The following is a 14,945-nucleotide window of genomic DNA, read 5'->3' as shown; positions in this document are numbered from 1 at the left end:
CATTTTTTCTTTGCTATTGAACTTCTTAAGTCTTCAGAGAGTAGAGGCTACAAGGGAGAGGAATGACTGGTAAGTAGTGGGGAAGGTCGGGTAAGTATTTACTACTTTTATTGCTTATAGTTTAAGGTCTTTTTGTGGTTTATATTTTGTATATTCTGTAGTAATGAGGATCAGGAAAGAAGGGCCTTAGAGTAATTGATTTAAAAGGTTTAATTTAAAGAGATAAGTCATGGCAAGAGAGCTCAAAGCCGTGATGTGCTCCTCGTGCTTCATGTGGGAAGCCAGGAACATTTCCAGTGCCCGGGACCAGCATGTGTGCAGGAAGTGTGTCCAGCTGCAGCTCCTGGAAGCTTGGGTTTCAGAGCGGGAACGGTAGCTGGGAACACTGTGGAGCATCCGCGAGTCTGAGAGCATCGTGGATAGCACGTTGAGAGAGGTGGTCAAACCGCAGCTGAAGGGACTTGAGGAAGGAAGGGAATGGGTGACCACCAGGCAGTCCAAGAGAAACAGGCTGATAGTTCAGGAGTCCCCTGGGGTCCCACTCGCAAATCGGTTTTCCATTTTGGAGGCTGATGTGGGTGCAGGTTCCTCCAGGGAGTGCAGACAGAGCCAAGCTTCTGGCACCACAAGCAGCCTGTCTGCACAGAAGGAGAGGAAGAGAAGAAGAGCAATAGTAATAGGGGATTCTATAGTCAGGGGAATAGACAGGCGCTACAGTGGCCGTCAACACGACTCCAGGATGGTGTGTTGCCTCCCTGGTACCAGGGTCCGGGATGTCACTGAACGGTTGCAGGGCATCCTGAAGGGGGAGGGTGATAAGGCAGAAGTCATGATACATGTTGGTACCAATGACATAGGTAGAAAGAGGGATGAGGTCTTGCATCAAGAATTCAGGGAGTTGGACAGTAGACTAAAATGCAGGACCTCTCGGGTTGTAATCTCTGGATTACTGCCAGCGAGCTCAGAAATAGGAGAATAATGCAGATAATTACATGGCTTAAGAGTTGGTGCAGGTGGGAGGGTTTTAGATTCCTGGATCACTGGGACCGTTTCTGGGGAAGGTGGGACCTGTACAAACGGGATGGTCTACATCTGAACCAGAGCGGGACTAACACCCTTGCGGGCAGGTTTGCTAGTGCTGCTGGGAGGAGTTTAAGCTAATTTGGCAGGGGGAGGGGTCACAGAATAGGGACACAACATAATACAGTAAAACAATCAAGTCAGAGAGAGTACAGCTGCAGTAAGTTTCAAGGGGGCAAGGCAAGGCTGGATGGCCTCTACTTTAATGTCAGGAGTATTACAGGTAAAATGGATGGGTTAAGGGGGAGGATTGACATGTGGAATTGTGATATAGTAGCCATCACAGAGACGTGGTTGAGGGAGGGACAGAAAGTGCAGGGTGGAGCTTAAGGGAGCAATTCTGAGAGCAAAGAGGGGATATGAGAAAGCTCTGGCTGGTAAAAGTAGAGAAAATCCCAAGATATTCTATAAATATATCAATGGCAAGAGGATAACCAGGGAAAGAGTAGGGCCCATTAGGGACCAAGGGGGAAATCCATGGCTGGAGCCAGAGGACATCGGTAGAGTGTTGAACGAATACTTCACATCCGTCTTCACCCAAGAGAATGAGAATAAAGGTATGGAACTCGGAGAGAGAGACTGCGAGGTTCTTAAGCAAATTGATATAGGGAAAGACAAGGTATTGGAGGTGTTGGCAGGCTTAAAAGTGGACAAATCTCCAGATCGGGATGATTTGTGTCCCAGACTGCTGAGGGAGGCAAGGGAGGAGATTGCAGGGGCCCTGACCCAAATTTTTTATTCCTCTCTGGCCACAGGGGAGGTGCCAGAGGACTGGAGAACAGCTAATGTGGTTCCGCTATTTAAGAAGGGTTGTAGAGATAAGCCAGGGAACTACAGACCAGTGACTCTCACGTCAGTGGTAGGGAAACTACTGGAGAAAACTCTGAAGGAGAGAATCTATCTCCACTTGGAGAGACAAGGTTTGATCAGGGATAATCACCATGGCTTTGTCAGAGGGAGGTCATGCCTAACAAATTTGATTGAATTTTTTGAGGAGGTGACCAGGTGTGTAGATGAGGGTGGTGCAGTTGATGTAGTTTATATGGATTTCAGCAAAGCCATTGAGAAGGTCCCACATGGGAGACTTATAAAGAAGGCAAATGCACTTGGGATACAGGGTAATTTGATAAGGTGGATTCAAAATTGGCTTAGTTGTAGGAGACAGAGGGTGATGACAGAAGGATGCTTTAGTAACTGGAAACCAGTGTCCAGTGGCGTACCACAGGGATCTGTGCTCGGTCCCCTATTATTTGGCATTTACATAAACGACATTGTCATCTATGTGGGGGTAGGATTAGTAAGTTTGCGGATGACACAAAGATTGGCCGGGTGGTTAACAGTGAGGTTGAGTGCCTTGGGCTACAGGAAGATATAGACGGGATGGTCAAATGGGCAAATAAGTGGCAGATGGAATTTAACCCTGAAAAGTGAGAGGTGATGCACTTTGGAAGGAGTAATTTGACAAGGAAGTACTCAATGAACGGCATGAACAAAGGGACCTTGGCATGTGGGTCCATCGATCTCTGAAGGCGGAGGGGCATGTTAGTGGGCATGGTAAAAAAGGCATATGGGACACTTGCCTTTATCAATCGAGGCATAGATTACAAAAGTAGGGAGGTCATGTTGGAGTTGTATAGAACCTTGGTAAGCTGGAGGGCTGTGTGCAGTTCTGGACGCCCCATTATAGGAAGGATGTGATTGCACTGGAGGGGGTGCAGAAGAGATTCACCAGGATGTTGCCTGGGATGAAACATTTCTGTTATGAAGAGAGGTTGGATAGACTTGGGTTGTTTTCTTTGGAGCAGAGAAGACTGAGGGGTGCCCTGATCAAGGTGTACAAGATTATGAGGGGCATGGACAGGGTGGATATGAAGCAGCTATTCCCCTTAGTTGAAGGGTCTGTCACGAAGGGACATAACTTCAAGGTGAGGGGCAAGAGGTTTAGGGGGATGTGAGGAAAAATGTTTTTACCCAGAGGGTGGTGATGGTCTAGAATGTGCTGCCTGGGAGGGTGGTGGAGGCGGGTTGCCTCACATCCTTTACAAAGTACCTGGATGAGCACTTGGCACATCATAACATTCAAGGCTATGGGCCAAGTGCTGGTAAATGGGATTAGGTAGGTAGGTCAGGTGTTTCTCACGTGTCGGTGCAGACTCGATAGGCCGAAGGGCCTCTTCTGCAGAGATTCTGTGATTAGTTGGATATGACAGAAATGTGTTATGATGCTGCTGTCCCTTAGGATAGCAGCATATGCATGGCCTCCCACCAACCCCTTCCGATGCTTGTATATGCAATAGAAGAACAAGGAATCAGGTTGCCATACAATAGCACAAGAGCTGTCGTCTTCAGAAGATCTCTCTCATGATTTATTATGCCGTGACAGTCCTAAAAAACTCCAACTTGATACTCATACACTCCTAGTGCTCAGCATCTAACGTAACCACTAGATTTGGGTTAATTCATACTTCATACCCTGGGACAAGAGGAAGCACAGTACTAAGAAACATCAGAAGCATACAAATACTCAGTACTCAAATTATGTAGATACTAAAATTGTTGTGTGTAGCAGTTACATTTAGAAATATGGGCAAGTTGTTTTTAGCATGAATGGAAGCTTAATGAGTTATTGACTACAGAGAAGGGATCCAGATAGTGGCACCTGAAGTGTGCCTTCCATATACAAATGCTATGTCCAATTATGATTCTGGTGGCAGAGGCCTCTTTGTATCAAGGTTCAGTTCATAAACTAGGAAGTCACAAAAGGCATCAACCCAGGACCCATCCAAATTAGTCTTAAAATGAATACATAACAGTTACATGGAACTCAGCACCCACTCAAATAGCGAAATGCTGGTCACGGACGATCTATAAATTGAGAGATTGGAATCCTCGTCTGGCAGCACTGATGAATTGCAAACATATTCCCATGTGGAGAATCGAGAACTTCTTGGATATTTTCGGAATCCTACTTAATAAACTGCAGAGTCCTATCATGATACTACTGACTATCCTTTGGGAAAGGGGAAAGATTGCTTGCTTGAGCAAACAGTGGAACGCAGTTCAGGTTGCAGCATAGAATTTAGAAGCAGGAGTAGCCTTTTTGACCCATGGCTGATCTGATTGTGGTCTCAACTCCATTTTCCAGTCTACCCACTATACCTTTGATTCCCTTCTCTATCAAAAATTAATCCAACTCAGCCTTGAAAAAATTCAATGACCCAGCCTCCACTGCTTTCTGGGGAAGAGAATTCACAGGCTAAGGACCCTCAGAAAAAAATTCCCCTGATCTCCATTTTAAAAGGGGGCCCCTTATTCTTAAACTGTGTCCTAGTTCTAGTCTCCTCCACAAGAGGAAACATCCTCCCGGTATCTATCCTGTCAAGGCTGCTCAGGATGTTATATGTTTCAATAAGATCACCTTTCTTCATAACATAAAATAAGCCTTCCATCCCAGGAATGAGTCAAGTGAGCCTTCTCTGAACTGCTTCTAACACATTTATATCCTTATTCAAATAAGTAGACCAAAACTCTACATAGTATTCCAGATGTGGTATCACCAAGGTCCTGTTCAACAGCAGTAAAGCTTCCCTTTTTCATATTCTATTCAGCTTGCAATAACATCAACATTCCATTTGCCGTCCCAAGTGTGCAACATGTGGCATGTAACCTAACTCAGTGATGGCTTTGCATACTGTTTCTGAGACAACTGGAGATAAGGCTAAAGCATTTGTAACAATCTTCAGCCAGAAGTGCCGAGTAGATGATCCATCTTGGCCTCCTCCGGAGGTTCCCAGCATCACAGATTGGTCTTCAGCCAATTCAATTCACTCCACGTGATATCAAGAAACAGCTGAACGCACTGGATACTGCAAAGGCTATGGGCCCTGACAGTATTCCGGCAATAGTATTGAAGACTTATGCTCCAGAACTTGCCACTCCCCTAGCCAAGCTGTTCCAGTACAGCTACAACACTGGCACCTACTGGCAATGTGGAATATTGCCCAGGTATACCCTGCATACAAAAGCAAGACAAATCCAACTCAGCCAATTACCGCTCCATCAGTCAACTCTCGATCATCAGTGAAGTGATGGAAGGGATCATCAACATTGCTATCAAGCAGCACTTGCTTAGCAATAACCAGCTCACTGACGCTCAGTTTGGGTGCCGCCAGGACCACTCAGCTCCTAACCTCTTTGCAGCCTTGGTTCAAATGTGGACAAAACAGTTCAACCCCAGAGGTGAGCTGAGTGTGACTGCCCTTGACATCAAGATAGCATTTGACCAAGGGTGGCATCAAGGAGCCCCAGCAAAACTGGAGTCGATAGGAATCAGGGTGAAAACTCTTTGCTGGTTGGAGTCATACCTGGCGCAAAGCAAGATGGTTGTGATGGTGGGAGGTCAAGCATCTCAACTCCAGGATATCACTGCAGGAGTTCCTCAGGGTAGTGTCCTCAGCCCAACAATCTTCAGCTGCTTCATTAGTGACATTCCTTCCATCAAAAAGTCAACAGTGAGGATGTTCGCTGATGATTGCACAATGTTCAGCTCCATTCGCGACTCCTCAGATACTGAAGCAGTCCATGTCCAAATGCAACAAGACCTGGAAAATATCCAGGCTTGGGCTGACAAGTGGCAAGTAACATTCATGCCACACAAGTGCCAGGCAATGACCATCTCCAACAAGAGAGAATCTAACATTCACAGGCTAATGATCCTCAGAAAAAAATTCCCCTGATCTCCATTTTAAAAGGGGGCCCCTTATTCTTAAACTGTGTCCTAGTTCTAGTCTCCTCCACAAGAGGAAACATCCTCCCGGTATCTATCCTGTCAAGGCTGCTCAGGATGTTATATGTTTCAATAAGATCACCTTTCTTCATAAAGTAAGCCTTCCATCCCAGGAATGAGTCAAGTGAGCCTTCTCTGAACTGCTTCTAACGCATTTATATCCTTATTCAAATAAGTAGACCAAAACTCTACATAGTATTCCAGATGTGGTATCACCAAGGTCCTGTTCAACAGCAGTAAAGCTTCCCTTTTTCATATTCTATTCAGCTTGCAATAATGTCAACATTCCATTTGCCTTCACAATCATGCAACATGTGGCATGTAACCTAACTCAGTGACTGCTTTGCATACTGTTTCTGAGACAACTGGAGATAAGGCTAAAGCATTTGTAACAAACTTCAGCCAGAAGTGCTGAGTAGATGATCCATCTTGGCCTCCTCCGGAGGTTCCCAGCATCACAGATTGGTCTTCAGCCAATTCAATTCACTCCACGTGATACCAAGAAACAGCTGAAGGCACTGGATACTGCAAAGGCTATGGGCCCTGACAGTATTTCGGCAATCGTATTGAAGACTTGTGCTCCAGAACATGCCACTCCCCTAGCCAAGCTGTTCCAGTACAGCTACAACACTGCACCTACTGGCAGTGTGGAAAATTGCCCAGGTATACCCTGCATACAAATGCAAGACAAATCCAACTCAGCCAATTACCGCTCCATCAGTCAACTCTCGATCATCAGTGAAGTGATGGAAGGGATCATCAACATTGCTATCAAGCGGCACTTGCTTAGCAATAACCAGCTCACTGACGCTCAGTTTGGGTTCCGCCAGGGCCACTCAGCTCCTAATCTGTTTGCAGCCTTGGTTCAAATGTGGACAAAACAGTTCAACCCCAGAGGTGAGCTGAGGGTGACTGCCCTTGACATCAAGATAGTATTTGACCAAGTGTGGCATCAAGGAGCCCCAGCAAAACTGGAGTCGATAGGAATCAGGGTGAAAACTCTTTGCTGGTTGGAGTCATACCTGGCGCAAAGCAAGATGGTTGTGGTGGTGGGAGGTCAAGCACCTCAGCTCCAGGACATCACTGCAGGAGTTCCTCAGGGTAGTGTCCTCAGCCCAACAATCTTCAGCTGCTTCATCAATGACCTTCCTTCCATCAAAAAGTCAGCAGTGAGGATGTTCAGCTCCATTTGCTACGCCTCTAACACTGAAGCAGTCCATGTCCAAATGCAACAAGACCTGGAAAATATCCAGGTTTGTGCTGACAAGTGGCAAGTAACATTCACGCCACACAAGTGTCAGGTAACGACCATCTCCAACAAGGGAGAATCTAACCATCGCCCCTTGACATTCAATGGCATTACCATCGCTGAATCCCCCATGATCATCATCCTGGGGTTACTATGGACGAGCCATATAAATACTGTGGCTACAAGAGCAGGTCAGAAGTTGGGAATCCTGCAGCAAGTAACTCACCTCCTGATTCCCCAAAGCTTGTCCACCATCTACAAGGCGCAAGTCAGGAGTTTGATGGAATAATCTCCAATTGCCTGGATGAGTGCAGCTCCCACAACACTCAAGAAGCTTGACACCATCCAGGACAAAGCATCCTGCTTGCTTGGCATCCCTTCCACAAATATTCACTCCCACCACTGTTGATGAACGGTGCAACCGTGTGTACCATCTACAAGATGCACTGCAGAAACTCAAGGCTCCTTAGGCAGCACCTGCCAAACCCATGACTGCTACCATCTAGAAGGATGAGGGCAGCTGACACATGGGAACACCACCACCTGCAAGTTCCCCTTCTAGCCACTCACCATCCTGACTTGGAAATGTATCGCCGTTCCTTCACTGTTGCCGGGTCAAAATCCAGGAACTCGCCCTCTAAAAGCACTATGGGTGTACCTACACCACAGGGGCAGCGCAGCAGCAGTTCAAGAAGACAGCTCACCATGACCTTCTCAAGGGCAATTAGGGATGGGCAAAAGGCTCACATCCCGCAAATGAATCAAAAAAAAAAAAATAGCAAGATAGCTAACAGCCTCTTTAAATTCACAGTCATTTTTTTCTATAGCCCAGCAACTCTGAACTTGGAGCCAGAAGACCAGCAGGACACCCAAAACTCCACTTCGAGGATGCTCGCAAGTTTGACATGAAGAGCCCCGGAATGGCTTTAATTGGCTACCCACTCCATGAGGCCGGGTTGCCACCTTGTCCCAACCTGCCTCCTTAAAAACAGCCCAGGGACAGGACCACACTGGCAAACCAGCAGGCTGGTGGCTGCTGGGAAATTCCAGGCAGAATTCTGCCCACAATGTCAGTATACCACATCACCTCATTTGTGAAGAGCAGCCCAAAAACAGAAATGCATTGGGCCCCCCCCACCCCACTTAACGTAATGATCCGGCAAAATGGGACGAGATTTGAACAGAACAGATCCCTGCGCAATCAATTTACATAGTAACACTGGGTAGGTGAGAAATTAAAATCAAAATTTGGATATGCATGGAACTAATTAAAAACAAGTAGCTTCAATTCATTAGCTTTTAAAGCAATTAAGGTTATTGTTCTACAGAGTATCAGTGTTTCTACTTTAATGCGTCCATTTACCAAAATCATGCCTTTCATCAGGTAATTTTCTGATAGATCAAACCTCACATTAGAGCTCCCAAAAGTAATTCATGCTTTATATTACTGAAATGTAGTTATTACATTCTTAGTATTGTCTTGCTTTTACAGAATGTAAAATTAATACCAACTGTAAAGCTACATTGATGGGAATTCACGGCCCAGTGCTTTCTTGTAACTGATCACAATTTACTGGGAGGTTGAATTTTTGTCAAGAGGCTTTCCAAATTATTTGCTGTAACTTTGAAAGGGCTTTTACAGAAAGCTCAAAAAATATAGCAATTATGCTGTTTCTCTGGAGTTTCCTCCATCACAGTTATGGCGGACAAATCAAGATGCTTCCTGTGTAATTGAATGGCCTATCGTTCTGCTTTGAGTTGTTCAACATGACACTTCACAGGTGCATCCTATGTTTTAAATTTTATCTTAATGGCACAAAATGGTCAAACTAATCATATATAATACATCCATATTAAATATTTATATTGATATACATATCACTACAGTACATACGCATACACGAATGCCTGTCAAAGTTTTACCTGAAATAGTGTGCTTCAGAACACCTGTGATTAAGTGGATGCATCAATACGTGACTGAATAGCCAAATCTCTTCGGTTAAAACAAACACCCAATTCTGACAAAGGATCTCCCCGTTAGCCTATTTTCTTTTTGATGCTGACCGATCCACTTATACTGCCAATATTTTTGTCTTGCATCTCAGATTTTCTATCACAACAGGAGGTCAATAATCAAATCCCCTTATACATCTATTCTGAGCGCATAAATATTGAAGGATGTTTGACATTTTGAAGTATTTTTCCAATTATTTAACTTTAGAAGCACACGGAAATAAAAGTTTGGGTAACTTCCATCCTGACTGACCAATCTGCAAACCCAGTTTTAGGGCGGAGGTTGAAAATCAGTCACACAGGTACTGAAAATGTTAACGTCTGGGACGTGACAGCTCACATTTCTCTCTCCCCGTCAGAAATAAATAAATCAGGTCCCCGTTTGTAAGGGGGCGAGGGCACTTTTAAATCTTTCCTTAGAAAAATGGGAGTCTTCCTCTTCAAGGGTCCAAGCCAGAAGCCCAAAATGATTCCCACAACACTGAGGCTCAGGGAACTATATTACATTCCAAACAAAGATCCAGGGGTAGGAATCCAGGTCCTAGTTAAGTTTGCTACCATTTCAGCAGATTTACCACAGGAATCTGACATGGATTTTTAGGGTCATAATATGTCTGAACGCTTCTTTTAATTTGTTCATATCTATCATTATTTCTACAGGATGAGGATTCCCAGTAGCTCCACTGAACCAGTCACTGCAATTGAGCAGATTGTGACTAGTTTTAGATGGAATATACATCATAAAAATAGGTAAACATTTTTTGACAAGTCAACTTTACAAATAACTTAAGCCAGTCTAATGTGGAAGAATTTAGCAAAATATTGGAAATAACAAGTGAAATTGATGAGGATTCATATTATTATTTTGAGAACTGCAACGATTGCATAATCTTTTAAAATTGCTTTGCAAAGCAGTACATTGATATGGGAAAGTGGGCAGTCATTCTCTATGCCCCTAATTGCCTCTGGAAGTTTGGGATAAGGTGAGAAAGCAGAGAACAGTAAATCCTGGCATATTATTCTCATAAGCTCCAAGTCAGTCAATTTGATTTACAGTGTCAAAAAAAAACTTGCCAGTTGCTTTGGCAGGGGAATGTTTCAAAAACATTCTCTTTAAAATCTATGTGCATTATCTAAAAACGTGCATAAGGATGTAACTCAATATGTATCAGTATCTTATCTTACTTTTAAGAGTCGACATTCATTTTTTGATAGTGAGGCACTAAAAAGAAACCTATAGTGCTATACTGGTAAACATATCATCAGTCTCCTTGGGCTAAAGTATTATTTCATATATAGCTCTCCATGCTTCTGGAATCATATAGAAACAGGTAATTATACAGATTGGAGTTGGATTTCAAAGAACAAATTTCCAGACATTATTTTCTCATTTTCACTCATGTACAAGACCAAAATGAGAAAAAAGTCTGTTTTGCCTGTTCCTCCTACAAAACATTAACCATTTTTGTTAGATATTACATCCATCAAAATGAGCTAATCACTCAAAGGAAGGTTCTGAAATGTTTGCAACTTTGTTCAAAGAAAATCATTTAAAAGTTGGATAAGCCAATAATAAAAATAAGGCTAACTTGTTAACTGATGATCTCACTGACATCAGTGAGCACTGACCATGCCTGAAAATTATTGAATTCTCATTTCCCCTTCTGTGTACCTTGTACCCAGACTACAGAAATCGACTGTAGCCAAATTTCTTCTGGTGTAACAAAATGGAACTTAAATATTACTGTACTTGTTTCTTTTTAAACAGTTACATACTGTACTTGCACTGGTGTAAAACCTTTAGCATACATAAATAATCCAAGCTCTATGGGAGTGTAATCGAAAAAAAATGAATAGAGCTAAAGAAAGAGATATCAGGAGTTGTGATCAAAAGCTTTGTCAAACACGTAGGCTTTTGGTCTTCAAAAAGGCCAAGAGGTTCAAAGGCAAGAAAGATTTACGAAGGGAATTGCAATGTCTGGGGCTTAGATGGCTAAAGGCACTGATTGCCAATGGTGGTGCAAAGGGAGGGGGTTGCACTAGACACCAGAATCTGAGGAATGGAGAGCTCTCGGGAGAAGATGTGGTGGTGGTGATGGGGCACAGGGCTGAAATGAGATTGAAAATATGTGGAAGGTTAAGGACCACAAGTAAAATAATACTTGGTATATTTGTTGAGATAATCAGCAAACGAATATGTCGGATCTATCCTTAACTCCTGTGGCTTCAGGGGTAGTCAGTGACGTAGCAGTAATGTCACTGGGCGAGTAATCCAGAGGCCCAGGCTAATGTTCTGGGGACATGGGTTCAAATCCCACCACAACGACTGGTGGAATTTAAATTAAATTAATAAATCTGGAATTGGAAGCTAGTCCCAGGAATGGTGACCATGAAACTATCATTGAGCCTATCTGGTTTATTAAAGCCCCCTTAGGTAAGGAAATCTGCCATCCTTACGTGACTCCAGACCCACAGCAACTGGCCTCTGAAATGGCTGAGCAAACCAAGGGCAATTATGGATGGGCAACAAATGCTGCCTTGCCCACATCCCATGTAAGAATTAAAAAAATATAAATGCTGCAAACAGTAAATCTGTGGAATTGAATACTGCCTGGCTACGATCAAACTTTTGCATTTTGAAGTGAGAAATTATAAAAAAGTGCCCTTAGAGAAACAGCCCTAAGAGAAAATTCAACCAGACATGCCATGTTTGGTCCATCTCCAAAAATGCTTCATTAGTCTAATGGGAAATAGGTGACTGATCAATACTCATTAAAAATAAGCTCACAACTAGCAACACAGGAGGGCAAGGCATCAAAAACTAGCAGATAGTAGGAAAGCAGCGCGAGTATTATCGATGCACTAAACCACCACAAGGTCAGGAGCTCCCAACTCTTCGCAATCTCAGGGGCCGAGGCTTCTCTTAATTTAAACCAATATAATTAGCATCTTCTCTGTGCGTGAAAGAGTTGAGAGCTCTAGGATGATGTAGTGCAGGAAAAGCACAAATTCATGAAAAGCAAGTTCAGCATCACATAGCTCTAGAGAATACATTAAAGCCTAAATCAAAATTCAAGGCAGAAAAAAGTTAAAAAGCAAGCAGAATAGTTCAACAACAAGGTGTCACAGGTCATTATGCTCCCAATTTGTATTGTTTAAAATCATATCCAAAGTATAAAAAGTCTTTAATCATCAATATGCTCAGAATTCTCAAAAGTGCTATTCTGAAAGCAATGTGTACATTTAATTTATGTACAACCATTGTATAATTGCCATACAACTTAGTGTTTTTAGGGAACAGACCGGGCAGCTCTCGTTAGCTGAACCTATTCCTGTCTGCCTGCAGACTAAAACCACTCACCACATGTTCAACACTTTCTGGCAGCTATACATAAAGGGAAGAAACAAACAGAAACAAAAAGGAATCAAAACCAGAGCCCATAGTGAGGAAACTGCTCTCAAAAATGTAAACCTAATAGCTTTCTTGTTCAGGCTTTAGAACTACACAAGCAACACACAACACACACCAAAGCAATTTGTTTTTAAAAATAACCAAAATTACAGTTCAGCAAGAATGATGGAGCCTATTTTTAACAGGATTCAGAGCCTTTTAGCAAGGAAAATCATCTGACACTTTTGCCTTCAGGTACTTCTGGTTTGCAAATGAGGAATTTAGTTCCACTTTCTGCTCAGAGCTTAGATTCAAAGCATTTGAATTTGAGAACCTGAGCAATTATACTGATATGACATCCAGGCATCTTTGTTTCTTACTTTGATCCATAAACTGAGAAATACTTAAAATGAGGTCCCTAAAAAAACCTGAAGGACAATTCTTAAAGCATTGTTGTGTGACAGGTACCTTTTTGAAGGTAAGATGGACCAGAGTTACACAGCTGACTTTTGTTTTACTCAACACAGGTATATTTTAATTTTAAATGTTAATATAAATCAATTCATGTCAAAAACAAATTTTTGGATATTCTGTCAATGTACCCATTTGCAGAGAGTTCAGTTTGGTTTATTTTGGAGCCAAGTGATGAGATAATCTATGCAGGTGGTGTTACAACCCATTACTAACAAAGCACCCCACATTGATGCAAACTGTAGTATAATTTCTCTTTTGACCACTCACTCCCTGCAAATAAAACTAATCACTATGGGAACTTGTATGGGTACTAACTAGGCTTGTCGTTCATGGATTAAGAGGGGCATTCTATGTTCCAGTCCCTTGCCTTATTTTTCTCCCAATTTATTAATCACTATTGGTGCTGCTTCCTGTTCTCACCACAAATTGGAAAATTTCATCAACTATGTTTCCGATACCCACTCTTTCATTGCCTTCACGTGATCCATCACTGACACTTCCCTCCCTGACTTCTCCATTTCCGTTTCTGGGGTTAGGCTGTCAACCAATATCTACTGCAAGCCAACTCCTACGACAACCTTGATTATACTTCCTCCCCATCCCAGTTTCTGTAAGGACTCCCTTCTATTCTCCCAGTTTCTCCGTCTCTGCTGATGATGCTTCCACTATGCTTTCCTATTTCCTAAACCAAGAACTCCCCTCCACCATGATTGACAGGACCATCGACCTTGTCACCCATTTCCCACACTTATGCCCTCACGTCACCTCCTCCCTGCCAGGATTAACAATAGAGTTCCCCTTATCATCACCTTCTACCCCACCCACCTCCACTTTTAACAGATCATCCTCTGCCATTTCCACCACCTCTGGCTTGATGCCACCACCAAATAGCTTTCCCTCCTTTTTCAGCATTGAGAAGGGACCATTCCATCCCCTGCTGCCTGCTCCACTCTTCTATCAGATCCCAAACCCACTCACTTTTCATTGGCTGCCTCTGGTGCAAGTGCAGATGTAACGCCTACCCTTTCACCTCTTCCCTTCCCACTGTACACAGCCTCAAATGCACCTGCCAGCTGAAACAGAGATTTACTTGTACTTCTTCCAATTCAGTACACTGTTATTTGCTTCCCACAATGCTGTCTCTCCTATACTGCAGAAATCAAAGGCAGATTGGGTGATCGCTTTTCTGAGCATCTGTTCATTCCACAAGCGTGACCCTGAGCATCCAGTCACTTGTGATTTTAATTCTCTGTCCTATTCCCTCTCTGACTTCATGTCCTCAGTGTCCTACACTATTCCAATGAAGCTCAATGGAATCTTGAGGAACAGTGCCTCATCTTTTGATTAGGCACTTGAAAATCTTCGAGAATCAACATTGATTTCGATAACTCCAGATTGTAATCTTCACACCTATTTTGTTTTTTAAGGGCAGCAGGTGCAGGTAATGGTTCTGTTTTTACCAATGATAGCTCCTCAATACACATCTTTTGTTTCTTTTTATGTCCCATTACCATCTCCTTTTCCCTTGCACCACCATCATTTAATCACTCCTACCTTCCACCCTATCCCTTTTAGTTTTCTCCCTCCCCTGTCCCTCCCCGCCTCTGTACTTGCTTAAAAGCTGTTACATCGCTAACTTCTTCCAGTTCTGACGAAAGGTCATCGACCGGAAACGTTAACTTTGTTTCTCTCTCCACAGATCCTGCCTGACCTGCTGAGTATTTCCAGCATTTTCTGTTTTTATTTCAGATTTCCAGAATCCGCAGAATTTTGCTTTTGTTGGAGTGCAAGTGGCCTAGAAGACAATTGAAAAATACAAGTTCCACAGAAATGGATGGATTTGTTGCATATTGACAAGCTACAACTTCAAAGACTAGGAGATATGACAGTTGTTTCAGAAGAGAGACTGGGAAGAAGTTTTATAAAAGATCTTTGGAATTCTTTTCATGGAA

At 43.1% G+C, this 14,945-nt stretch overlaps 1 protein-coding gene across 10 annotated transcripts in view; it reads right to left on the bottom strand.

Moving 5' to 3' along the window:
* The window catches only part of LOC121276954 (casein kinase I), a 284,162-nt gene that overhangs the window by 16,573 nt on the left and 252,644 nt on the right, over nt 1-14,945 (bottom strand). For 8 of the 10 annotated variants that reach the window (XM_041185689.1, XM_041185686.1, XM_041185694.1 and 5 more), the window contains one exon: nt 12,490-12,513. The exons of the other annotated variants lie outside the window; for them this stretch is intronic. In XM_041185689.1, the coding sequence (XP_041041623.1) occupies nt 12,490-12,513 (24 nt within the window). The remainder of the gene's footprint in view (nt 1-12,489; nt 12,514-14,945) is intronic. 10 annotated transcript variants of the gene reach the window in all.

Source organism: Carcharodon carcharias, chromosome 4 (assembly GCF_017639515.1).
Source record: "Carcharodon carcharias isolate sCarCar2 chromosome 4, sCarCar2.pri, whole genome shotgun sequence".
Lineage (NCBI taxonomy): Eukaryota > Metazoa > Chordata > Chondrichthyes > Lamniformes > Lamnidae > Carcharodon > Carcharodon carcharias.
The sequence above is the reverse complement of the archived record's forward strand: the minus strand, read 5'-3'. Positions and strand labels throughout refer to the sequence as shown.